The sequence below is a fragment of the Helicoverpa armigera genome, chromosome 15 (genome assembly GCF_030705265.1).
Source record: "Helicoverpa armigera isolate CAAS_96S chromosome 15, ASM3070526v1, whole genome shotgun sequence".
In the NCBI taxonomy this organism is placed as follows: Eukaryota; Metazoa; Arthropoda; class Insecta; order Lepidoptera; family Noctuidae; genus Helicoverpa; species Helicoverpa armigera.
The window spans coordinates 4,708,695-4,734,093 of NC_087134.1; the positions used below are offsets into that span (position 1 = coordinate 4,708,695).

The 25,399-nt window shown below is 36.7% G+C and overlaps 5 protein-coding genes across 11 annotated transcripts; 2 read left to right on the plus strand and 3 right to left on the minus strand.

Annotated features, from left to right (window-relative positions):
- The first annotated feature begins 479 nt into the window (after window positions 1-479).
- LOC110376349 (microtubule-associated protein RP/EB family member 1) lies at window positions 480-4,833 on the plus strand. 5 transcript variants are annotated; one of them, XM_021334798.3, is made up of 6 exons: window positions 480-563; window positions 920-1,209; window positions 1,576-1,819; window positions 2,974-3,077; window positions 3,239-3,394; window positions 3,566-4,833. In XM_021334798.3, the coding sequence occupies exons 2-6, from the start codon at window positions 943-945 to the stop codon at window positions 3,632-3,634; spliced, it is 840 nt and encodes a 279-aa protein (XP_021190473.1). In that variant the 5' UTR covers window positions 480-563; window positions 920-942; the 3' UTR covers window positions 3,635-4,833. The 5 variants fall into 5 exon arrangements, with proteins under 5 accessions (XP_021190473.1, XP_021190477.1, XP_021190474.1 ...); XM_021334802.3 differs by lacking the exon at window positions 1,576-1,819 and adding an exon at window positions 2,063-2,294; XM_021334799.3 differs by lacking the exon at window positions 480-563 and adding an exon at window positions 623-759.
- Window positions 4,834-6,238: 1,405 nt separating this feature from the next.
- LOC110376401 (dual specificity protein kinase splB) lies at window positions 6,239-10,844 on the minus strand. Its single transcript, XM_021334866.3, has 5 exons — window positions 10,606-10,844; window positions 10,222-10,498; window positions 8,381-10,042; window positions 8,182-8,301; window positions 6,239-8,097 (listed from the first exon to the last, which is right to left on the minus strand). Exons 1-5 carry the CDS (start codon window positions 10,657-10,659, stop codon window positions 7,052-7,054), a joined length of 3,159 nt encoding a protein of 1,052 aa, XP_021190541.3. The 5' UTR covers window positions 10,660-10,844; the 3' UTR covers window positions 6,239-7,051.
- Window positions 10,845-12,118: 1,274 nt separating this feature from the next.
- On the plus strand, window positions 12,119-13,534 carry LOC110376348 (small ribosomal subunit protein uS9m). Its single transcript, XM_021334797.3, has one exon. It carries the CDS (start codon window positions 12,290-12,292, stop codon window positions 13,487-13,489), a length of 1,200 nt encoding a protein of 399 aa, XP_021190472.3. The 5' UTR covers window positions 12,119-12,289; the 3' UTR covers window positions 13,490-13,534.
- A 135-nt stretch (window positions 13,535-13,669) lies between these two features.
- Window positions 13,670-16,640, minus strand: LOC110376346 (nucleolar protein 8). Its single transcript, XM_021334796.3, has 8 exons — window positions 16,306-16,640; window positions 15,959-16,083; window positions 15,370-15,738; window positions 14,983-15,177; window positions 14,674-14,900; window positions 14,295-14,575; window positions 13,973-14,209; window positions 13,670-13,889 (listed from the first exon to the last, which is right to left on the minus strand). The coding sequence occupies exons 1-8, from the start codon at window positions 16,493-16,495 to the stop codon at window positions 13,714-13,716; spliced, it is 1,800 nt and encodes a 599-aa protein (XP_021190471.3). The 5' UTR covers window positions 16,496-16,640; the 3' UTR covers window positions 13,670-13,713.
- Window positions 16,641-17,320: 680 nt separating this feature from the next.
- On the minus strand, window positions 17,321-25,273 carry LOC110376379 (solute carrier family 35 member F5). Of its 3 annotated transcripts, XR_010277198.1 has the most exons (11): window positions 24,814-25,273; window positions 24,595-24,729; window positions 23,680-23,745; window positions 23,342-23,353; window positions 23,000-23,092; window positions 22,549-22,701; window positions 21,907-22,089; window positions 21,284-21,431; window positions 20,610-20,769; window positions 19,354-20,111; window positions 17,321-19,067 (listed from the first exon to the last, which is right to left on the minus strand). XR_010277198.1 is itself a non-coding variant. In XM_021334845.3 (10 exons), the coding sequence occupies exons 1-10, from the start codon at window positions 24,967-24,969 to the stop codon at window positions 18,998-19,000; spliced, it is 1,377 nt and encodes a 458-aa protein (XP_021190520.3). In that variant the 5' UTR covers window positions 24,970-25,273; the 3' UTR covers window positions 17,321-18,997. The 3 variants fall into 3 exon arrangements, 1 of the variants encoding a protein (XP_021190520.3); XR_010277199.1 differs by lacking the exon at window positions 23,342-23,353 and having other exon boundaries at window positions 24,814-25,272; XM_021334845.3 differs by lacking the exon at window positions 23,342-23,353 and having other exon boundaries at window positions 19,899-20,111.
- Between the last annotated feature and the right edge of the window lie 126 nt (window positions 25,274-25,399).

Genomic DNA, 25,399 nt, shown 5'->3' on the forward strand with positions numbered 1-25,399 from the left:
ATATTGGGCTCTCGGCGGAAGAGTGGGGATCGCTTTGCGCACCCGTACGCATAAGGCAATAAGGCAGTAAATCGCTTCTGCGCAGGTGAAGGTCATGGCTCGATATCCGTGCCGATAAGTGTACCTTCATTGCACAGGTTTTCAGTCAGCGAACATTTTAACATTGACTTTTTTCGAACGTCGGAACTCCTAGCGGAACGACTTTGTCCAAGCTGCCAGATGATTCGAAAGAGGTCCAGTGGAATCTTGCAGTCATTTGATGATTTCTTATCGGTTAAACTAGGCAGCATCTTACTCAAAGTCCACTAATTAAAGGCGTAAACAGATACTAAAGGTCATGTTTCATAGTTTGAAAGTCCATAGATATTTTTTTTTATAAAGCTTGATTTGTCTGTGGTACTTACTTAGTCTATGACAACACGGAACGAAGAACTCGGCAAGCGTTTTTGGACAAAAATCTAACGCATAGATAATACACTATATAGATCTAACGTTTTTGATTGCTTGTTCAAACACGATAAATTGAAGCACATTATTTAATTCTAAGACCTCACTTATTAAAGGTAAGTCGCATAAATATAGATAATATTTCAGAAAAGGGTGTGCCGACAACTTTCATCATGCGGCGCTACGGATTTTTGATGAGTCGTCTCGTCCCCTGTCATATTATTATCACCACATCCGCTGAAGGCGACGTTTACTGTTATTTTCTATATTTAAAGTATCGAAACATATCGGAAATAGTTTAGAAAGTGTTCAGTGAGTGTTTTGATGTAACTTTGGGTGATTCGTCGGGTAATCGTCACGGATATACCACGACCTATTTTTAGATCGGCTTTCTTTTTTCCGAAACGCATTGCTGTCGATTTTAAGCCGGTCTCTCGGCATTCCTTTAATGTTTAGTGATATTATATTTTAGACGCAAGTATTGGAATAGTGAAGATGGCAGTGAACGTGTATTCAACGAATGTGACTTCTGAGAATTTGTCCCGACATGATATGTTGGCGTGGGTGAACGACTGCCTGCAGTCGAACTTCGCGAAGATTGAGGAACTGTGCACAGGCGCCGCTTACTGTCAGTTCATGGACATGTTGTTCCCGAACAGTGTGCCCATGAAAAGAATTAAGTTCAAAACAAACCTAGAACATGAATACATACAAAACTTCAAAATACTACAAGCTGGTTTCAAAAAAATGGGAGTTGATAAGGTAATGTTTGAGCAACACACTAAACTTTTACTATAAGTAAGCTAAGTAATTGAAAACTTACATATTTCAGCCATTTATTAGCTAAATGTTGTTAATTTTGTTACTCCAAGATTATTTTCTCTTAGAAGCTAAACCAAGCTTCAAGAGGCACTTTTAAACACTGTGTGCTGCACAACCTAAAGCTACTTTATATATACCCAAAAAATACATATTTTAAATACTTCTAAAGCTCTGAAACCTACAAGTCAAAGAAAACACCATATACTTTTCAAAAAGCTCAAAAGTAAAATCTTAACACAGATACTCTAGGAAACTACATTTAGAGTGAAGATATAATTTACCACACCACTACAATATACTTTATAGGTAATACCAGTGGACAAGCTGATAAAAGGAAGGTTCCAAGACAATTTTGAGTTCTTACAATGGTTTAAAAAGTTTTTTGATGCCAATTATGACGGGAGGGAGTATGACGCATTTGAGGCCCGTGGTGGCATCACCATCGGGTCGGGGGCATGTGAATCTGGAGTGCCTTTGTGTGGTGCAGTTCAGGCGCCACCGCCGCCCAGGGCCGCCGCGCGCCGCCCTGCGCCCATGCACCACTCCGGCAGTATGCATCAGCCGACTCAAATAATGCACCTCACTCATAAACCACACATAGCAACACTACTTGTGGCTAGTGACTGTGTGAGACTGGTCAACTCAATAGTAACTGTGAAGCGTACTCCACATCATGTGTTCCTATCTGTGGTCATCTGTACATGTCTTGTGTAGTATTACTGTAGGCAGGTAGTGGCACCTTTTGTAGCATTGTGATTCTTTTTATTTTTACCTTCACTTTTTTCTTTTGTAGATAGTACCCATTGACAGACTGGTGAAGGGTCGTTTCCAAGACAATTTTGAATTTTTGCAATGGTTCAAGAAATTCTTTGATGCCAACTATGGAGGCACGGAATATGACGCGGTGGCGCAACGCGAGGGTCTGCCCATGGGGCACGGGGGCGCCGCTGCCCCGCGGGCTGCGGCCGCCGTCGCCAAGAAACCGACGGCGCCAGTCGCCAAAGTCGCAGCTAGACCCCAATCCAGTACTATTTTGTTTTCTTTATAGAAATTGATTTGTTTTATTAACTTTGCTTTTCTATTCAGTTGCATAGAGGATATATGAACCATAATCAAAGTTATAGTAATTTTTATACTTTATGTAACAATTGGACCCCTATATTTAAGTAAATAATATTTTGCGCCATTATTATATCCATCAAATATAAGATATAAACCTTATTATTCTGAGATAATATTAAATTATTATATGAAATGTACATATTGTATATTACATTAAATTAAAATTATAACCAGTCCACACCTGCACAGTATCATATGCACATTTATATATTCTTCATTTACACAGTTGGTTATCAGTCATTTATTGTTAACTTTTTTCCTATTCATCTCCTGAGTCATTGCACCCAGTCATATTATTTGTGTTATGTTTATCATTATGTCACTACAGGAAGATAGTTTATTTATATATTTACCTCGATTTGTGATTTTGCTTACTAAATGCTTTAATAATGCTATTGGAATTGCTAAATTTTGATATGGCTATGTTGAAGTAACTTAACCATTAGCTGAATTCGATTGTTATTGAAACAATATCGGTCAAAAAAAACATTTACAATAAATATTTCTTGTTAGTGTAGGTAGTTGTTTGGGAATGGTATCAATTACATGAAATTATTTTAATAAGTATTTTATGTTTTACAGTTGGCAAAGCAAACAGCACAGTGAGGTCTCCTCCAGTTAACTTATCTAGGATAAATCAAAGTGCTAAGGGGGACTCCAAAGTTATTGACGAGTTAAATCATCAGGTACTGTAATATTTTTATACATTGTTGATAACATTAGGATATTCTTTAAAGTTGTGTTATCTAAATCTATCTAAAGTCCAGTGAAATTATACATTACTTACAGCATTACTTATCCCTTATCAGTGATTTTTTATAATAAATATTGGACTTTTTTGTTGCAGATAAATGAATTGAAAGCAACAGTTGATGGCCTCGAGAAAGAAAGGGACTTCTACTTTGGCAAGCTCCGGGATATAGAGGTGATCTGTCAAGAGATGGAAGAACAGCAAAATGCTCCAATTGTGCAGAAGATTTTGGATATTTTATATGCAACTGAGGTACGTTCTCATACCAGACATGTTCATTTATAGTATACCGATTTGTCCTTTTACAATTCAAAAGCATTAATATCTCCCAATGGGAGTCACTTTATGAAAATTGAGTAAGGTAACATTTTGTCAGACTGTATGTAATCAAGTGACGTGAATATATGTTGTTTTGGTTGTCAGGACGGATTCGCGCCTCCAGAGGAAATAGACGGCGACAACCCACACCCGCCCGAAGAAGACGAATATTGAAATATCAATGTATCTACGCGTATCATAGTGCTCTTTGTATATTACATATATCAAATCGAAATTATCTCGCTTTACAATCATCGACAGTATCGAGTGCTTAGTATTTCACAGCCAATGAGTCGTAATTGAATCATGTAGGTTAAATGTTTGGAAACAGTGGCCCTAAAATGGCTTAACATAGCTCAAGTTCACTTAATACCTACACACTAGATGTAAATGTATAATAAATATGTTACAGTATACTAACGAGGCTTGTACATTATTACTGCTACTTGTTGTACAAATGCAATATATTTTAGGCAATATTCCTTGAGATTAGTTCAATAAATAATATTTAACACTTGTTTGTGTGTGTTGTCCTATTAAATATTATTGTGTGGATTTATATTTACTGTCTCGCATCATTATCATAAAGTGCATGCTGTCATGTACACGCTCTGTAATTCATTATTATACATGTTCACGTGGCTGTGTCATATCTAAGTGCATTCCTTGACTTTGTTTCTTGACAGAAGTTATTTCTAATTCTGTATGCTCTTCCTATGGAGTAACCCAATTACTGTGTATTTTAAAGCTGTATGGTATGAAGTTTGACTGTGGAATGTAAGAAAAGCTATATTCGACATCATTTTTGGGCCACTGGTGCCTATATAAATGTGCATTTAATAGGTTGTTAAATTATTGGAAGAGATTTACTGTTAATTGTTTAATTCTGTTATAATACTGACACAGTTGGGTCAAATTGTAATATTTGGTTCTAAATTATATAATTTTTATACAATTGGAATAACAAGTGAATAAGTATTAGATCTGAAAGTAACTAACAAAATTAAACGTGATTATAATTATTGTAATCATGAATTGGTTCCAGGTAGTGTGATATTTACATGACCATGATTTAGGTTAATCAAAATACAAGACTTAAACTTGAATTTTTGCACTATTATAACTAACTATAAGAAGTATACTAATAACATTATAATTCAACATATTTTTATTTAGTAGATTATTACATCCTAGACGCGTCGAAGAAACTAACGACTTGTTGGCGTAAAAAAGATGTTATTCGCTGGTTAAGATAAATAGATAATTAATTTATTTACTTTAGCATTCATAAATTGCCTTAACAGCAAATATTAATTGCCTCTGGTTTTCAGATTGTGAATGTCTTATCGAATAAAATAATAACTTTATTAAAATGAGTTTTTTATTGTTATATACCTAAATCAATACCAAATGCAATCTGTAAAATTATCCCTGTTCATTTTGTCGGAAAAAAATATAGACTTTGTTCCTTGGGGATGACCTAGATAGCTACCTAATAGCCTTTTTTATAATCGGTTCCGTCGTTTCGGAGTCTAGGGTACAAACAACCCAAATAAATATATCCGGTTTAGGGCTGATTTTTCAATCAACAGATAACTCTTATCTGAAGAATATGTTTGACGATTTGACAGCTTTTGTATGGAAAATATGTCAACCCGCCATATTTATTCCTCAGATAGAAGTTAACTGAGGATCGAAAAATCAGCCCTTAATAATATTGAAAGTCTAGATAGCTCGTGGCTGAAGGTTCACCCTTCACCGCGTCTCTGATACTTTGGAAATAATTCTTATAGGGTGTTATTAAAATTTATGCTATAAATAGGCATTGTTCATTGTCCTAAGTACCTATTTATTAAGTTCTAGATATATCCCCAATACTTTATTACGGTACTTTTACTGGGGTTGTGGCGTTCATCACTATTAAAGACTGCTCACCGAACCGCGTAGTTACGTCACGTTCACCTTGGCCACCAGACCCAGAGCTGTCAAGGAGAGTATCACTAGCCGGAGCGCGAACGTTACCATTTGCGGTAGGTAGGTATGCAGTCGAGCGGATCAGAAACTTCTGATAATTATAATTTATGCGTATAATATTACAAGGAGAATGGGGAATGAAGCCTGTCTAATCCAAAATGGTCAGCGCTAATGAGACCTATATAATTAAATAATCCCCTAAATGTAGAGTAACTTTCGCAAAAAAAAAAGCGAAATAGATTAAGTTTGAAAAAAAGGAAATGACTAAACAATAATATTTTCTTGAATTCAGAGGCGTGTCTAGCTCTTCATATAGCGCCCGATGTAATCATTACCCAAGCAAAAACAATAAAAAAAAACGAAATGAGTAATGCATAAGCAAAGCGAGGACAACTTCTCTTACAATTTTACTTGCCGATGGGTCATTTTACAATGTTAACTTGATGAAACTTAAAAGGAAGGCTGACAGATGAAAACCTGGAGTTATAGGCCGCTATTAATTGTAAGGACGCGTGAAAAAGGCGTTCTCGGGACGAACTCACATCTCAGGATCCAGGAATATTAAATTTGTAAACCATACTTATCAATTTCTGGCATGATATTTTTTCCCTTTCTTAGTGAAAGTTACTCTACATTTAGTGAATAGTGGACTCATTAATTATATAGATCGCGTTCGTGGTAGAATGGACATTTAGACCAGAACCCATTGTCCTTTGCTGAAGGTAGTTAGTTCTTACGCATACTGAGTATAAGTACGATACGGAAACAGCCAAACCTTTATTAGAAAATAAAAAAATAATTTATGTTTAAAATATTTATTAGAACTCATGCAAGTAAAAACATAATTATACATTTTAAACATTACCTATTTCACAAAAAATATTGATTATTTATTTACAAAACTTGAACTATCTATATTATGTATATGTGGTCATTAAAATCTTTTTACATTTATTTCATGTCAATATTACAAATTGTATATCTACTACAGACAGACACCTGTTTTGCAGACGAGTTTGAATAAATGACTTTCCGTCAAATTTGATGGCGGTTCGCAATTATTTTCTGAGCAATAAGAAAAAAAATCGGCAAAAACTAAATCTACTTATAAAACTCTAAACACTAATTTAAAATGTATAAATTACATTATAAAACATTCAATAACAAGTCGTTAACTTTACTATCCTTTGTACCTAATTTTACTCTTGAAAATTTGAGTTAAACCTACTGAGGAGTTCCTCCTTTGCCGGCGCCATGTCCCAAATTGGCTACTAACGCTGATTTTGAATAAAAGCGATATACTGATTATCACTACATGCTAGCGTGCTGTGGGCGGTGTGGGCATGTAAACTTGTCCCGCTCCGGTTGCTTCTGCCACAAAGTCCTCGCAAAAAGACAGCGTCTTACGGTCTAGTCTTCACCGAACATATTCGGAAACAAACCTACTATACACTAAGATGTGAGGACAGTTACATGTTTATAAAGTCAAAGTCAGCAGCCAATGCAGCAACCGGCGCTGGCAATGGATTCGGGACACGGCGATGTCAGAAGAGGCGATTTTTAAATATGTACATAATTTAACATAATTCTTAAAATATTAGAAACATACATATTTACTTAAGTTTTACCTTTGAAAAATTCGGCGCGATTTCGTGTTAAATTCTTTTTGGACGCGGGTATCTGTTTTTCCGATCTTAAAGAAAACGATATATCACTCTGCCGTCTATCCATCTCTGAATTATTTTTAGTATTGTTTTTTCTTTTATTTTTAGGTTGAATTTTAATTGAGTTATCAATAGACGATGATAAATTTATTACTCTTGAACGGAGAGTTTTATTACCGTCAATAGAAGTATTGTTGAGTAGTGAAGATTTGGATAGTTCTATGGATCTGTTCTGGCTGGGGGTCCGACACGACCGTATTGGCCGAGTGTTCCTAACAGTAGTATTAAGTTTAGTTTCTATGGTTTTGCTAAGATTTGATTTAGTGGATTGTGACTCAGTATTTTTATTTTTTTGTTGATCGTTTTTAGATTTAGGTTTCTTCTTAGGACTTACTTTAGGAGTCGCTTTTATATTAGGCGCACTCTCAACTTGCTTTAATTTTTTATTTTTATCTGAACTACTAGTTTTATCAGTCTCGGATTTTGATTTTAATTTACTATCTTTAGTTGAATTTGGTTCTGTTGTTACCTTTTTATCTTTGTTAGCTGTTTTGTTATTTTCTTTAGGACTCTTTTTGTTCTGAGTAGCAGGCTTTTCTTTGCTGGTTTGTTTATTTAACTTTGGTTTAGGCGCGTGCGTAGAAGATTTTTTTGGAGTTTTATGTTTTGGATCAACATTTTCTATTTTTTCTTCCACTGTTTTGGAGTCTTTTTTCTCCCTTGAAAACATTCTTAGATAGTCCAAATTTGAGTTTATTTCATTCGTCAATGTTATATTATGGGTGGATTTCTTCTTCTTACATGTGCGATGTGATCTCACACTGACATTAAACTTACGCATATTGTCGATAGGATTGCTCATAACTGTGTTGTTCATAGATGTCATGTTTACATGTTCTTGAATTTCTGGAACATTTTGCGATTTCTTGGAGATTTCATTTTTGTTATGACCTTTAGAACTGATACAATCTTGCTTTGTAGTGTTGAATGTGGCAATTGCTGGAACATATAAAAATAACTATTCAATATAATCAAGAACTATTTAAATATTTATATTGATAAAAAATATAAAGTTTATTGTACCAGTTTTCAAGTTACTGAATTGGTTGCTCGGCTGGAATGTTGTCTGACATTCTGCTTCGCTATCTGTGTCCAAATCCCAAAATTTTTGGGCTGCACTCTTCATAATTGGTTTGGAGACATCTGAAAATTATAAATGATATGTCATAATACTCAGTACATCTTACTTTAATGTTTCATTATGATTTAAAGTTATACTCACTGTTATGCATATGGTTGAAGTTCTTTGTAACAACATGCTTCTGCAATGTATTATTCTCCTGAACCTTCTCCAATACTATTTTGCACTCTTTAATAACTCTATCACTGTTTACTTGTTTGTCCGTGTTTTTTTCCTCAGCTTTGATATTTGTGTTTTTGTTCTTCTGACCATCTGGTCTGTCATCAGCTTTAAATATTTCTTCATCAGTGAATGTATCACTTACATCATCATCATTACACATTGATATAACAGATGTTACATCCCATTTTTCATCATTGTCCTTTTTACTAACTGTATTTACATCAGTCATTCTAGTCTGGTTCAAAGTGGTTTGGTTTGTAATGTTTATTTGGTCAGGAGGCACGATTTTATGGATCAAGTCTAATAGATTGTTCTCATCTTGGACTTCTCTATTCAAACATGACTGGTTTGTTACCAACTTTCTTGCTTTATTCTTCTCCTTTTGTAATGAATAAACACTAGATTGTGGACTGTTTGTTGCACTATCATAACTCAGGTTTGCTTTCTCTGCAACATCCATTTTTTGTGTGTACAACTTTCTTTTGATAAAGCTTGGTCGTGAAGAAACATCGCTAATCTGTGATGTTTCTGTTTGATCCAATTTGGCAACATTTTCATTGGGTTTTTCTTGTACCTTGGCTGGTTGGGGACTTGGTAAATTATTTTGGGTTTGTGGAATAGGTTCAACAAAATCATTAAGCGGTTGCAAAGGAGTTGAGTGTGATTTGGCAATAAGCTTTTCTTGAACCTTTGGCCTAGATTTCCTTACTGGTAACATGGGCTTGGCAAATTGAAAACTATTTGACATTTCAACATTCTCTTGGCATGCTGCAATACTTGGTTTTGAAGGAGCTTTTTTGGTATTTGCTGCATTTTTTACTGGGGATGCTACCCTGCTTTTCTTGTTTTTAGGAAGAGCAATATCATCGTCACTGTCTAGGCTTCGCTTGCCTTGAGATTGAACATCGTAAGTGCTTTTCTCTCTGACTGTGATTTCTGAGAATATTTCTTCATTTTCACTAGCACTTGGACAATTATCATTCATACTTTGGGAATCATGATTTTTCACATTCTTCATATTATTATTTTGTGTTCTTGGAGGCTTTCCAGTATTTTCCTCTATGGCAGATGAAGCAATGGATTGGTTAAATCTTTGAGATGGCAACAAAAAACCATTTCGTTGACTGAATCTATCTTTTTGAGTTGGTATAATCTGCTTTGAAGCAGTACTGATATTAAATGGTTGATTGATGTTAGAACCAAATGAAAACTTGTTTCTGAATGAATTTTGCCTGAATTGTTCTGAGCAATCTTTAACCATATTGCAATCTTTGAAACCTTTAAAATCAATCCTCGCTAATCTATTGCTAGACATGTTTTCTTTATAGGATGTTACTACGGATCTGTGATCGTCACTGCTAATGGAGGAACTACTTCCTTGCTCTCCGGAGTCATAACCTGATCCCCGTCTTTTGCCTTTCAGGAAAAGTCTCATATTTCTTCTCCTTTCTATTCTTCTACGAACCTTTTGTTTTATAAACTTTTGATAGGCATCCTTTATTATTCGTAATTGATATTTATTGAAGTCTACATTTTTGAAAGCAAAAGCAATGTCTGCAGCACTGACACTTGCTGATGAATCTGGAATATGAAATGATTTCAAATTCATGAGTATTTGATGCCAAAGGGCGATTAATACAGGGTGACCCTCGAAGTAGGGATCAAATGTAATGGCATCAAATTATGGCCAATTATAGGAAATGGGTTTAATGGATCCATATTTCGAGGGACAGCTTGAACAACATATGAAATGAACATACCTATACTCCTCATAGACATTGGTGATCCACTCCTTCCATTATACACTGATCTGTGAGAGCTCATGCCAGAATAATATCGTTGAAAGTTCCGTGGTCGCTCGTCACGAGCACTGTGTACCGACATCGGCGAAGTTTCTCTTCTATAATACATACTCCTTTGGTCGTAGGAAGACTCAGCATACCTTTGCCGCCCAAACATTGTCGATGACATTGCGTGTCGATATGGTCGAAAACTCAAATTAGTTATATTGGTATTTGGACCCTTAGCGCTTATCGTCTGCAATGTACAAGGGAAACAATTAGATTCTCGGTGTCACTGCTTAAAACAATTGGTTTTAACGGATCCAAACGATACTTAAAATATTGTTACAAAATAATACTCACTGTGGCATTCTGAAAATTAAAATCGTTACATAAATCGCTTTCATCATCACTCATTTTGAAAATGAGACACAGAACTGTTTAATCAGATTGTCACAATCACCAAATTAACACTTTATTCAAAACACTATTCCAATCACAAACAAACAAACATTGCGTTACATTTTGTTGTACAAGTAGGTACAACGGTCCATGATACATTTAAATTTTTATGCTGCTTGACAATGTTGCCATACCAAATAATTATTGAAGTAAAGGCGCATACAGCCAGTGGCGGCCCTAGGGGTGTGCGAACTGTGCCTTCGCACAGGGCCTCGCGCTTGGGGGGGCCTCGCGCTACAACCCACACTAATATAAAAATTTTTAATTATAAAATATATATCTGGTCCAAAAAAAATATGCATTTTTTCTTTATTTCTAATTCATTCTGCGTTTACTTTTTGAGTTCTCAATTTAACAAAAAGTTGGAACACCAAAGTAACAAAAACTGGCTCTCGATGCGATCCAGTCACGGATTCTTTTTATTTGTGCTTAATTCCGAGTTTAATTTGAGAGTCCTTAAACAAACAATTAAAAAAAAATTCGCGCTCGCTACGCTCGCGACTGTTCACTTGTCAGTACAGTTCATTCTAACATAATTAGAGTACTTTTATGTCCCAAAACTCAAAAATTTTCGCGCTCGCTACGCTCGCGGCTGTTCACTTCTCGGTACCGTTCATTCTAACATGATTAGAGTACTTTTATGTCCCAAAACTCAAAAATTTTCGCGCTCGCTGCGCTTGCGGCTGTTCACTTGTCGGTACCGTTCATTCTAACATGCTTACAGTACTTTTATGTCCCGAAAATCAAAATTTTTCGCGCTCGCTGTGCTCGCGACCACACCTTACACTATTGTTTGCTATACAAGTTTAGGTGCTTTAGTGAAACAAAGCTCAAATTTTTTTTCCACTTAGCCGAACCTAGAAGGTATCGCCGCTTGTAAATCCTTTTATTAACAAGAAAATAACTCCTAGCACGCAACACAGACTTTTCACGTAGGACAAAGGGCCTCGCATAGACCTGCCGCACGTAGCCTCGCAATGGCTAGGGCCGCCGCTGCATACAGCTATGGGCACATGGGTTCCTGAAACTAAAGTGCACAAGGCTTACTCATGTGATGGCAGGTTTCACTTCATGGCGAACTTTTTTGAAGTTGTTGCAGTATCTCTCAGTAGTCCATATCTGAGCAGTAGACTGTAGGTATCGTCAAGCCCAAGTCCGATCAAGTCTCAGATTAATGAGTCAATACCAAAAGTTGCGAGTTGTTGAAGATTGATAAAGTGGCAAACCTTGGGAGAGGCTTTTGCCCAGCAGTGGACGTCTCTCTGCTGAAACGACTCGTATAAATTAGTGATTTTGTTCCAAAAACTTATTTTGGAGTAAAAAAGAGGGGGAATTTCCGGACTTGAAACAAACGTTTTACAATATCGAGCAAGGCGGATAATCGAGAAAAAAAATATTGGTCGCACTGATCGATTGCCATAACCAAAAATAGAATATCAAGTATTCGTTTTTTGAGGTTATAAATAATTTTCCTCAGGTTAATCTGTTATTCTACACAAGGATTAAATTTATATAAGAAAGCGCGCACTTACTTTAAAATATGAATAAATAGTATTATTATTGTGTACATTGAAGTAGCCTCAACATGTCTCTTGTATTCTTAAAACAACTCTTTCCACACACCAAGTCTTTTTGTGTGAAGTTATGGAATCCGACAGTGTGCAATGTTTTGAATTACAGTTCGAAAGTTACTGCTACAACTTCTAACAATGTACTCAATGACTTAACAGATTGGGAAACCCTAAGCAGGAAAAAGAAGATCAGTAAAGCCATGAAAGCCTATTTAGAAAGGTCCCAAGAACATGACCAGTTTATGAAAAGACAGGAGTTTGAATACAACATAGGCAAGCGACATCTCGCAAATATGATGGGCGAAGATCCTGAGACATTTACTCAAAAGGATGTTGACCGTGCAATCGAGTATCTGTTTCCTAGTGGTATTTACGACCCAGCTGCGCGGCCACTGATGAAACCACCGGAAGAAGTCTTCCCAGCGCGAAAAGCGGCGGAGTTTGATGAAGCAGGCAGACCTCATCATTTCTTGTTTTACACTGGGAAACCCAGTTACTTTAAACTTATGCATGATGCTGCAGATAATATTCAGCAATTATACAGTTTCCAAGACAAAGTTTTAAGGAAAAAGGCTACACCTGACCCCAATGGGAGTCTGAACTTGAGCACTAGTGTTTGGTTGAGCAAAGATCAACTGGAACAAGTACTAGTGGAAACTATCACAGATCTAGAGTACAATAACTTCAAGTTGGTTATGGAGAGGCTAGCTTCATTACCACATGCCTATCGTTTCAAGGACTTTATCGAAAAATTCAGAAATCCCATCGCTTCTCAAAAATTTGCATTAGAAATCCCCAAGCCCAGTTATGATAGTGATGGCCGTGCATTCATCACAACATATGAATGTTTGAGAAAGAAAGCTAGAGGTGATGTAACAGTCAGGGCTCCTGGTACTGGAAAGATAACTATCAATGGCAAAGACTTGACATACTTTGAGGATGTTCAGTCAAGGGAACAAGTCCTGTTCCCGTTAATATTCACTGGAATGCAAGACCGTGTTGATATTGAATGCAATATTGAAGGGGGAGGTCCATCTGGGCAGTCAGGTGCCATAAGGTGGGGCATTGCTTGGGGCCTGCGCAGTTTTGTTGATGCAGAGATGTTGCAGAGGATGCAAGTAGCAGGTCTTCTGACCAGAGACTACAGGAGACGTGAACGTAAGAAGCCTGGTCAACCTGGTGCTAGGAAGAAGCCTACATGGAAGAGGCGTTAATTTATTAAGTTGTATAGTTTGAATAAAAAATGATTATAGTTAAAACAGGTTTATTCTTGTTACACCGGTGTTTCCAGGGTACCCCATTCATTCCAACCGACTTTTTCAGACTTTATAGTGACTGGTGCATGAAACATTAATGTATGTATTTCAGATGGAAGTCAATTAAATAACAGTACATAAAATAATAGTATTATATTTCTTAAAACACTTTTTCAACAAAATTAACTTTTATTTTTATATGGTTTTTTCATTGATTTCTTCTTGCCTCCTATTTTCTTTTTGAACATTTGATTCTTTCTATCATTATTGTAAATTCGTTTCTTCATTAATGACTTCAGTTCCCTTCTTTCTTTTTGTATTTCAGTCTCTGGAGCTTTACTGAAGAAAGATAGACCATCTGAAAAAAATGAATGGCATATTAGATAATAATTCAATAATGTATTAGTAACAAAATGTCAACGAAGTGGTAAAGAAAAATACCTTTTAGACGTATATCAAATGTAGAAAAGAATAGATTTTCTTTCCACACAGCTTTAGTTTCAATGGCAGGTGCCGGTAGCTGCTCTGGTTTAACTTCTTTAGTCTCTGGCTCCTCAGTTTCGGAATCAGAAGAATCATAAACAAAAGGATTCTTTTCCTTAGGATCTAATGGATTTTTCACCTTTTTTGCCTTAGGTGCTTCAAGGGGAATATAGTCTGTCTCTTGTTCTTGGACACCTGTAAATTATAAAATAGCAAGTTTTCATTAATATTTATTATATTTTATTCTATGAAGGTTGTATCTATAAAAACAAGCACATACCATCATCATCATTTTCCTTGCTGCCAAACAAACTTCGCAAACTGAAACTGCTTGGTTGTGCTATGGCTTCTTTCAATGCATCACTGACTTTATAAAATTGTTCTTTAGATACTTCAACTTTTGGACCTTCTGGCTCTATTTGTTGTTCCTGTATGTCCTCTTGCTTTTCTTTTGCTTTCTTTTTAGATTTCTTTGTTGGTTCTGGTTTGGGTTCAACAGGTGCCAAAAATTTGGCATGGTCAGGCTGCAAGGGGTCAAACCTAAGCATTCCTAGTTTTGGTCTGCAAAGTGAATAAATAATTAAGAAAATTGTTGTTGCCCTCTATCCCTGATAGGCTTTTACAGAGACTACTTAGCATTGGTTTGGTCTAGGACTTACTTTTTGTTCTTATTGTCATTGTCTGTGTATTTTTGTTTGATAGTCACTCCAAGAACATCTTGTAGTATATTCATTTGTTTAGCTTTTTCATCTGCAGTGCCCAACTCTACTTCTTCAGTATTGTAATCTTGGCTTGGATTAGTTTCTTCTTCTTCATCATCATCAATGAACCTTTCATCTAAGGTGAAACGTTTATCAGATTTGTATCTTGATTGCAAATCTAAAACCTAATATGTCAAACATTTTATGCTACACTATACAAATATACAATCAAAGAACTACAACTAAAATGTCAATTGTGTTTTATACCTTCTGTCCTTTCTTGCCTTCAAATTGCTTTTTGACTTCAAAATTCAATCCATCGTCAGATTCATCACCATCATCTTCAAACAGAGTGTTTTGGTTCCCTTTTCTTTTTGTTTTATTACTATTATTTTCTGTTCTTCCGTTTGGTATTTCATCTTCATAATCCGAAAATATCACCTTTTTATTTTTTGCTTTGTCCTGTAAATTTTTTATATGGTTAACTGTCACAAAGAATATCAATTAATACATAATTGATACAATGGCCAGTGGCCATTGTATTTAAGACACATTTTGGCTACAGAGTAACAGCTCTCATAACGTTCAGAACTCTTCTCATTCAGAATTCTTGAAATATAAATATGCAAATAAACTATTTCAAACAATACTTACAACACCAGTTAAACCAGTTTTAATTATCATTTGTTTCTCTTTAAACTCCTGTCTCTTCTTTTTCATAGATTCTAGCCTTTTCTTTTCAGCTTCATGCTTTTTTTTATCAGCTTCAGTTACAATAGACAAGTTTTTACCATCTGTGGCATCTCCAGCGTCATTAAGTTTTGAATCTTTTAAATTACGTTTTATTTTATGTTTATGATCATTTAATGAAGACTCATTAGCGAGAGGGTCATCTTTACTATGTCTTCTTGTCCTGTTACCTTCATTAACGTGATTCACTTCTATTTTTCTTTTCCTTGGATTCAATTTGTCACTCAGTTTTAATATTGGGGTTTTCTTGGGTAAATGTTCTTCTTGTACACCCTGAAAATTTATACATTTCAGAGGAGTTAGCTTTTTATTATTTTAAAGATTAACCTCCCCACTCAGAGACATTTAATGGTTACTTAAGCCATTCCTTAGTGAAGGATTTGTATGACATTCCGTCACTAAGGAGTGACTTAAGTAATCATTAAATGTCTCTCAGTGGGGAGGTAAGGCAATAATTTTTACAGATATTTAACAATACTGAAAATGTGTATACCTTTCCTGATTCTTTTACTTGTGCAAGCTGTCTTTCCCTTTGCAGTCTTTCCAAGAAACTTTCTCTGGCTCTTGTTACATACAATCTATTGCCTTTAAAGGTTTCTTGTGAAAAATGTTTTATGCCTGAAATATAACCAAATATGAATCAAAGTTTGTCATATAAAATCATTGAGTTAATATTAACAGTTTTTAGTACTTGCTTATTCTCTAAATGGTATAGAACAGAGCCTTGCAAGATGTAATTTGTGTATTACAAATATTTTTGGCGCGTTTCAGGTTATTTCGTTTGTTTATCTCTCAAAGTCAAGTATAGAAATAGATACAACTACAATACAGCATACTTACATGATTCCACGTCTGCATTCCCGGCAGAGATTGAAACGAAGGCAAACTTCTTACTCTCATTAGAGTCTCCAGGTTTACATTTTAGATCCAAGTTTGTTATTTCACCAAAAACAGAGAATGCCTTGTGAAGTTCATTTTCTTGAGTGTTTTCTGGGAGGTTTCCCACAAACAAACGGGTAGCAGATATCATGACGAAATAATATTTTAAAAACTTTTGGGATTTATAAAATAAGCATTGTTCATCACTTCAACTCTGCATTATTTTGACTTTCAAAAGTGAGGTTATGTGACATGTAGGCGTGCGATCCGGTGTGGATCGTGTGCTTGCTTTTGACACTTGTTTGATTGTCACTTGTCGTTGTCAGTCAGTATTTTTGTATTTTTTACCGTTGTCCATAGTCAAATTAAAACGAGTTGAAAACGACGAGTTTTAAATCTCGCCAGAGATTTAGAATGTCGGTCGACTCGACAGAAAAAGAATAATAATAATCTGTCGGGTTTTTGGTTTCAAGCACGTTTCGCTAACGAGAGCTCATATCGGGTTTTATTGTTATAAGAATTTCATCTAGGCGGGTTCAGCCGTTTCTAAGATTTGGCTTTGGCAAACCATAGGATTGACAGTTTAAGAATTAGCTGATTTCATATGCAGTCTTCTCAGTTCATGGTTGATATTATAGATTCTTTAACACTGGAGGCAGAAACTACTGTTTCACTATTTCTACTTGCTCCTATATTCTCCTAAAGAAAAAAAATGTCCTAGCCGATTATCTCCGACGGCGGCTGTTCTTAAATAAGGAGATTAGCCAATTGCGCAGGACATATTATAGTGCATAAGCATTTGCGAAAACACAGGTGCACTCACTATTCCTTCACAATCATAGCCCGATGGGACGATATTTATGTGCTCTCCGATGTAGGTGCGGAAAGTAGGTCTATGCCTAGTAGAGGCTACACCCCTTATGAATCAGTAGTACCCAAACCATTTAATAAATTATTACAAAATAAATTAAACGAATTGTAATATGTATATAAAATCTATTGCTACTACTTTAATAACACAAAATAATTCACTTACATAATACTGTGTCAATTATAATCATAACACAATATACAACAGGTAGATAGTATAATATATAATTACATAGTGTTTATCTATTTACATAGTTCATAATCATCATAATCATAAATGTCAAAATTATTATTGAATCATGCAAACAATTTAAAAGACATTATTTCAACCACTTCAAAAACATTTCAATTCACTATTGATTGTTACTACAGTAAGAAAAGAAATCAACAAGAAAACAAGACGAAAGAATTTCGAATTCAAGTAAAAGCAACAAGATAATAAGGTGGCAACACTACAAAACAACAACAAATTAATATATTAATTCCAATTCATAATTTGATCGTCCAATAAATGCACAATATATAAAATATTAATAGCTAAGACCAATATCAATTAAGTACGGTATACATAAAAGTTTTGGAACCAATATGTCAGTGTATTCAGCCCTTAATTTTTTCTACCCCTAGTAAACACAGAGATCAAAGGCACAGCTAGTGAATAAATAAAAACGTATTCCGTTTCACTTATTAGTTACTTTGTAATATGGACTCAATAGGTACAGGAGACTTATGAAAATAGTTAATAGTTGAGTATACTTCAAACAGTTTACAATATTCAGATGTACATTACAAGATTTTAATCACACAAAGCTACTGTTAGTTTTAATATACAATTTACAACATGTTTTGTATAGATTTGAAAACATTTAGATCATATTATACAAATAAGATATTTCTTTATATTGATTATTTTTGTAACTCTTAACACATTATGTTCAAATTTAGGATAGAAATTAGGAAGTTTTACAAAGTTAACTGTTAACACACCTAATAGTTTAGTAGTTATTATAAATTAGACTAGGCGAAACAAGGTGTGACCACACAAATACTTCAGGGTGCATTTATTATATAAGTTAACACCCGACTAGCTACTCGTTACCAAATATGCAGTGCCAGAACATACGGCAAACCCCGTAAGAGATATAATAATTTATAATACAAACTGGCGCAATCACACTACGATAAAATTTATGGTATTAAAAGCTCTGAATCTAAATATATAATTGATCTAGATCACAGGCTCTCATCGGCTCGTGCCGAGGGGTTCATAAGACGTGATGCTTAAAAATAAATAGTTGCGTATACTATACGGAATGAATGAAGTCAGTGTCTTACTTATGTCTAGTTGGCCTGCTGTCTACGTAAACCGTCAATCTTGCATTGGTAGTATCAAACTGCACATAGAGTGACAGCGATGACGATCACGCTATGATGCAGTAGGTATGACGACAAAAAAGTAAGTCAATCTTTTAGATAAACCAAAAATATTCGACACTATTCTTTCATTTACCCCCGCAAACTAGTAAGATACAGCGTGTTCAAATTTTTTGTCATTTCATAAACGAAAACTATGGCCCCTATCTTATCATTTTTTATTAAAACAAAAAACATATGTGTTCAATATTTTTATCTTACTTAAAAGACAGACTTGTTTTTGTTTAACCTTGTCGTCATGTAGTGTCAGCGGTGTAGGTAGGTCAGCAGGCATTATTTGTGTAGCCGGTACGGATTCGGCTCAGACTTAGCAGTGGTTCCTCTCGTGGCAGGAGTGACGGTGGAGGCGCTACGTGGGCTCGTCCGACGACATCAGAGCTTCTGACTGCTCGTCTAAGTCCGGGATGTTTCGTATTACCCTGTAAATAATATGGTGGAAATTAGAATGTGATAGAGAGAGCATGCTGAGCGAGGGGGTGTTTTGTATGAATATGTAGAAATATATTCTCATTTTCATTTGCTTATTTTTAATAAATTTTAGATTTGTTTGTGCTAATGTTTTTAAATTTTTTAGTTAGACAGCAGTAGATACGTAAATTCACAAGTAACCCTTTGACGTAGTATGTAGGTTGTGAACTGTGGTGTGATATGAATCGCAGCCAGCGCCGCCACAGCTACAGTAGGACTATACACAAGTGTACTGACGTGAACCCCTCAGCAGCCCGCAGCCGCTCGGTGAGGCAGGTGAAGCAGTGCTGCGGCAGCGGCGCGGCGGCGGCGGCCCAGCCCGCGCCCGCCAGCGCCGCCACAGCTACAGTAGGACTATACACAAGTGTACTGACGTGAACCCCTCAGCAGCCCGCAGCCGCTCGGTGAGGCAGGTGAAGCAGTGCTGCGGCAGCGGCGCGGCGGCGGCGGCCCAGCCCGCGCCCGCCAGCGCCGCCACAGCTACAGTAGGACTATACACAAGTGTACTGACGTGAACCCTCAGCAGCCCGCAGCCGCTCGGTGAGGCAGGTGAAGCAGTGCTGCGGCAGCGGGCGGCGGCGGCGGCCCAGCCCGCGCCCGCCAGCGCCGCCACAGCTACAGTAGGACTATACACAAGTGTACTGACGTGAACCCTCAGCAGCCCGCAGCCGCTCGGTGAGGCAGGTGAAGCAGTGCTGCGGCAGCGGCGCGGCGGCGGCGGCCCAGCCCGCGCCCGCCAGCGCCGCCACAGCTACAGTAGGACTATACACAAGTGTACTGACGTGAACCCCTCAGCAGCCCGCAGCCGCTCGGTGAGGCAGGTGAAGCAGTGCTGCGGCAGCGGCGCGGCGGCGGCGGCCCAGCCCGCGCCCGCCAGCGCCGCCGCCAGCGCCTGCCACGCGCCGCCGCCGCGCCACGCCTCCACGCACACCGACAGCGGCACCGCCAGGCCCAGGATACCCGTCGCCGCTTGAGGAGACGTCAGGGATTTGCCCCTGTGAAGAGAATATATTCGTGAGAAAAAAAACATGTTAAAATCACAAGTTTAATTATGAAAGCCATAAAATAGGTATTCATGTCTGAGAGGGCACTAATAGCCCAGCCACAGGCAAGCGCGGTGCGAGTTACGGCACGTCTTGCAGCGCGGCGAAAACAAATAGTCTACACCAAATGAATGAAGTATGTCACACCGGAGCGACGCGCCTCGCGGCCTGAACCCCGCTGTGAGGTGGCCGAAAAAAACAAATGCTAGCGAATATCGAGCCGCATCTCAGAGACGCGCGGCGGCAGTGGTTGACGCATTTGAGCTCACACGAATCTGTTCAGCCGTTTTTGCGTGAAAGAATAACAAACATACATCCATACATTCTCAAAAAACTTTCACATTTATAATATTAGAAGAATGTATCAAAAGAGCTCACGACCTTCGCCTTCTAGAAATCCGAGGCTGTAATTATCCGTAGTTACACACAAACAAAATATTAATATCTTACCACAACCAGAGCGAATCAATAAGCAGCGGTCCCAACGCGGCGTCGAGTAGCAGCCAGGTCCACTGTCGCGGCGGGGGCAGCTCCGCTCGCTCGATACCCGTCGCCGCCAGTAAGCCGCCTATCACCCACGTGAGGCAGCCACACGCACAGCCTACTAGACCTGGGAATATTGTAGAATTTTGATTTTAATGACTTGGGAATAGGGCAGGAAAATGATGATGATGAATTTGAGAATTAATCAAAAAAAGTTAGAGAGAAATTTGAAGTATGATCTGAAGAAATTACTTCAGAATATAGATAAGTATCTGATATTGGAAACAAGGGAAAATATAGACTATTTCAAGTTATCGCTAAAATGTATTTAGAAGCTTATTCGTATTGATGAAATTCAAACATTAACAACTGCATTTCACTCACATATTCGTATTCAAAATATTTCTATAATTTACAGGACCATTTCTAATCTTCCCTTCTCTCAAATCTATCTCAAAAGATTACACGATTGTATATCTATTGTCACATAATCTATAAACAAATTCTGTTATGTTACAGCCTTTTTATTGTCCCACTCCTGGGCACAGGCCTCCTCTCACACGGAGAAGGATTGAGCATTAATCACCACGCTTGCTCAATGAGGGTCGGTGATAAACAAATCCTACAGTTAAAATACTCACCAACAAGCAATGATGAGTTGATATCATCCCCATTTCTTAAAGCTTGCCGGAACAAAAGTAAATGTACTGCATAGCATAATGCTGAGCCTAATGCGGCCAATACTGCTATCCAATTTGTTTGATGGCTCTCTGATATACCTAATACCACCTGAAATTAGGAAAAACATCGAATAAATAATGGTCATATAATTTTTAAGTGAAAATAATTGTTCTAAAAGTTTTTAGAATTTATGACTACTACTTTATATAAGATTTTATGTACTTGGAAATAAAACAATTCAGATATACTGCGCCAATACAATGAATCATAATAAAATTATCTGTTGTTTGTAAAGTAGGTTATCTATTTACATATTTTGTATTGTATATCTAAGATGCTATCAACAATCATTTTTAGCAGGTTTTTTTAAATGCGAAACTGCCCATAAGCGAAATTGCGAGTTCCGAGAGCCAAAGTTCTAGTCCAGTAATTTACGTGGTTCATGGTGTCTTCTGCCAAAATTCAGAGAAGCACCCAGTTCTTTTTTTACCATAACAAAATAGTTGCTGAAATGTAAGCCGTGGTATGACACAGCAGTACCTCCAACTAATAATTCGTAATATAAAACCTGGTCTGCACTCACCAGTCCGGCGGCAGTCAATAGGACAGCGACACACTTGGACAGCGTGAACCGGTCGTTGGGCACTTGTGCGAATATAGCACCGACCGAGAGCGCCAGCGCTCCCGCCGTCGACGTGTATATTGTGGCTGAGCCCGTACTCGTGTGTAACAGGCTTAATCGGTATAGGTAATTCGATATGAACCACTGAAATAAATAAGTCATATTAGAACAATGAAAATGTTTTGATAGGTCAATTACTGCTAATGTAATTTATTAGAAACATTCGTTTATAGGTATTATGTATGCATAATTGGTTGTTTATTTTTGTTTGATCAAAATCTGATAGCTAGTGATTTCACTCTACTTAGATGTAAGAAAAAAGACTGATATGCAAGCGCGAGGCAAACAATGAATATCTTCGGAAAAGCAAAGTTATAGGTCGGGAACTGTACGAAGGCCAAGGCCCGGTATTTGATAATTAATGCTATCTGACAGATAAGAGATGCTTAAAATTTCTGCCAGATATTGCTACCCAAGATATTGGAAAACAAAAGTTATAGTTTAGCTGTCATATAAGGCTATCAGAGATTTTATCAGCGAAATTGGCCACAAGCCTAGTTTATGTAAAACAGTGGGTATACTAATCTGTGCAACAAAACTCACAGGTACGCAGAACAGTAATGCCAGCCTCAGATGTCGGCGAGTGGCGGCGGCCGCTGCCCGCCGTTGTGCGTGCTCAGTGGCGCGAACCGACGCAGCCCACGACAGCCGCGCGAGCAACGCCTCGCTAGCCATCGCAGCTGACATTACTCGCACCTGGGATCATCGTACGTGAGAGTCAGCATTGGCGAGAATAGAGGGCAAAAAAACAACAATAAAGTTTTTATTGATAAAAAGATTTTTTCCCCAAAATAAGGGAATTTCTAAAACTAATCTACAGTACTTCTCTTTATCTCTATAGTTTACTTTCATATTTACTGATGTGAATGCTCTTAATTATGTAATTCAAATTATGTATTTTTAACTTAACAACAAATGCTGATATCTTATCTGAAGATTATGAGTTGTTTGTCTAGAGGTTATCTAGCAAATTGCAGTGAAAGTGAAAACATACCTCGGCTACTTTATTAAACCGTACAGCTCTTGGTGCAGCATCATCACTGTCTGTCGTCTCCCCGGCCCGAACTGGCACGAAAGTGGAGTCTCCCTAAAATATCATTTAGCAATAAGATCTTTCTATCCTTATACACCATGCTCTTTCAAAGGCTAGAAAACTCTTTGCTTTGAAACTCATTGCAAGTTCTGTTTGAATAAAGAACACAGCATCATAGACTTATTTTTTTTTCGTTTTTATATTTTTATTCATTAGAGTATAAGGTTTCAAGCCTCTAAAATGCATGGTGTTTGCAGGTTGTATTTTTTATCCCAAGCAATATTGAGTATGGTGGTTGTTTACCTGAGTCTGAACCTAAAACAATACAAAAAGGTTGTTATAATAAAATATCTTAGCCTTGAAGGTACATTTTGCAGCATGAATCAAGGTCTACCACTACTTTGTTCTTGTAGATAGTGAATGGGCAATGTTAACTGCACAAGAATAAATTATTAATGTAAACAAGAGTATTTCAAATTCCGAAGAGTATTTTATTCATTCTACAGTCTACTTTGAATATTAAAATGGTTAATTTAATTAAGGGTAATATTGCTAAGGTTTCAAAATACATCCTGATTTAACAAAAGGGGATGTGCATAAATATGAGCTTTGAATAAGAATTTGTAAAAAATAACACTTACCAAACTATTTGTGGATTCATTGAAATAACTCTCATCGTCAGTTTCTCCAGTTTGTTCAAGTAATTGCTGAAACATACACATTATTTTAAAAATGTTCTATACTAATATTATAAAGAGGAAAACTTTGTTTGTTTGGTTGTAATGAATAAGCTCAAAAACTACTGGGCCGTTTTTTTTTAATTCTTTCACCATTCGAAAGCTACATTATCCACGAGTAACATAGGCTATATATTATCCCGGTACGGGCAGTAGTTACCATGGGATGCGGGTGAAACCGCGTGAAAACAGCTAGTTATCTATACAACTCTGGAACGTTTGCAGCTTTGTTACAATATTCAATTAAAGTTGATACTATTTTGTATATAGCCCAATATTTAAAGAATTAGTCTATTTTGTCTTCAGTAATTCATTGTTTTCATAATACCTTTAGTAATTAACAGAGTGCACATGTTTAATTACAAATGAAGTGCATACAAATCTGAGTTGTGCAGGTGTGACCCTCAGAACAACTTGATCGTGTGGACTTGTATCTACATCCCTTATTGCTACCAGTTAAGGCTCAAATTAAATATATTATCATCAATGTGTTGTTTCCCTTTTAAATTGTTTTGCACTGTAGGTAATATTACCAACAACTCTGAATGAAGGCTGATTAGAATGTATTGATGTATTTTTATCACCAGGAATTTGTAATAATGCTGGTCAATTTTCTGTTAAATGTTGACACAATTTGTTCATTTGGGTACTTGTGTCCTTGAAAAGTTTAAAGCCAAAAGTGTGGCTAACATGCTTAGCCAAACGATTTGGCAATAACAAAAGGTTATCTTTGTCATCAAGGGGCACTATACCTGTGTTCTCTAAAAATAATTTAACCTGTACTAGTGTTAGAAGGTCATTTGTTTAAAGTAAACTTACTGTGTAATCAGCTGGCTGACATGGATCCCTCGTTGGAGGCGTAAAACATAGTACTAATAGGTAAATAAACAGCAAGGAACTTCTCACATAGGTGACAAGGAATGGTCTCTCTATATGTTTCTCTACATACAAGTACTGTAAACAAAAACATTACTGGTTTTACATCTTGTTTACATACACAAGTACTGCAACATGTTGCTAATGGTTTATTTGACTTACTTTTGTCATCTCAGAGGATACCACCCACAGCACAACGACCAATAACAGAATGAAAATGCCAAATGCGAACTTCCTCTTATTGAAGCGTTGCGGCACATCTTTATTGTTCTTATTGCTGGATGTTACTCGAAAATAATTGTGGCACAAAGTCAACATTAAGACGAATAAAGGTATTCGATAACTAACAAAGTAAATATACAATTATTTGAAATTACACTGAAATGCTCGGAATCATATTCGCATGTGTGTTTACGGTAACATTTTCGTTGATATAGCGTGGAAAGCTAATTAATTCACAGTGAATCTTGGTGATTATAGTTGAATAAGTTTACAGTTTGTCTTGATTTTATCAATATTATTCCAATTTAATGTACGAAGATCGAACAATCAAATTCAGTATCAACAACTATTTCAATGGCTGATTACTGATTAGGCCGATGTTGCTATCATAGAAATCAGAATCATAGAATTCAATGAATAGTGCTGTCACACATCATGATTATGAATTTGAGATTTTATAGGAAACAATAGAACTTGTCACGTTGTCACATCGAAAACCAAAATTCATTTTTTCGCTACGCTTACA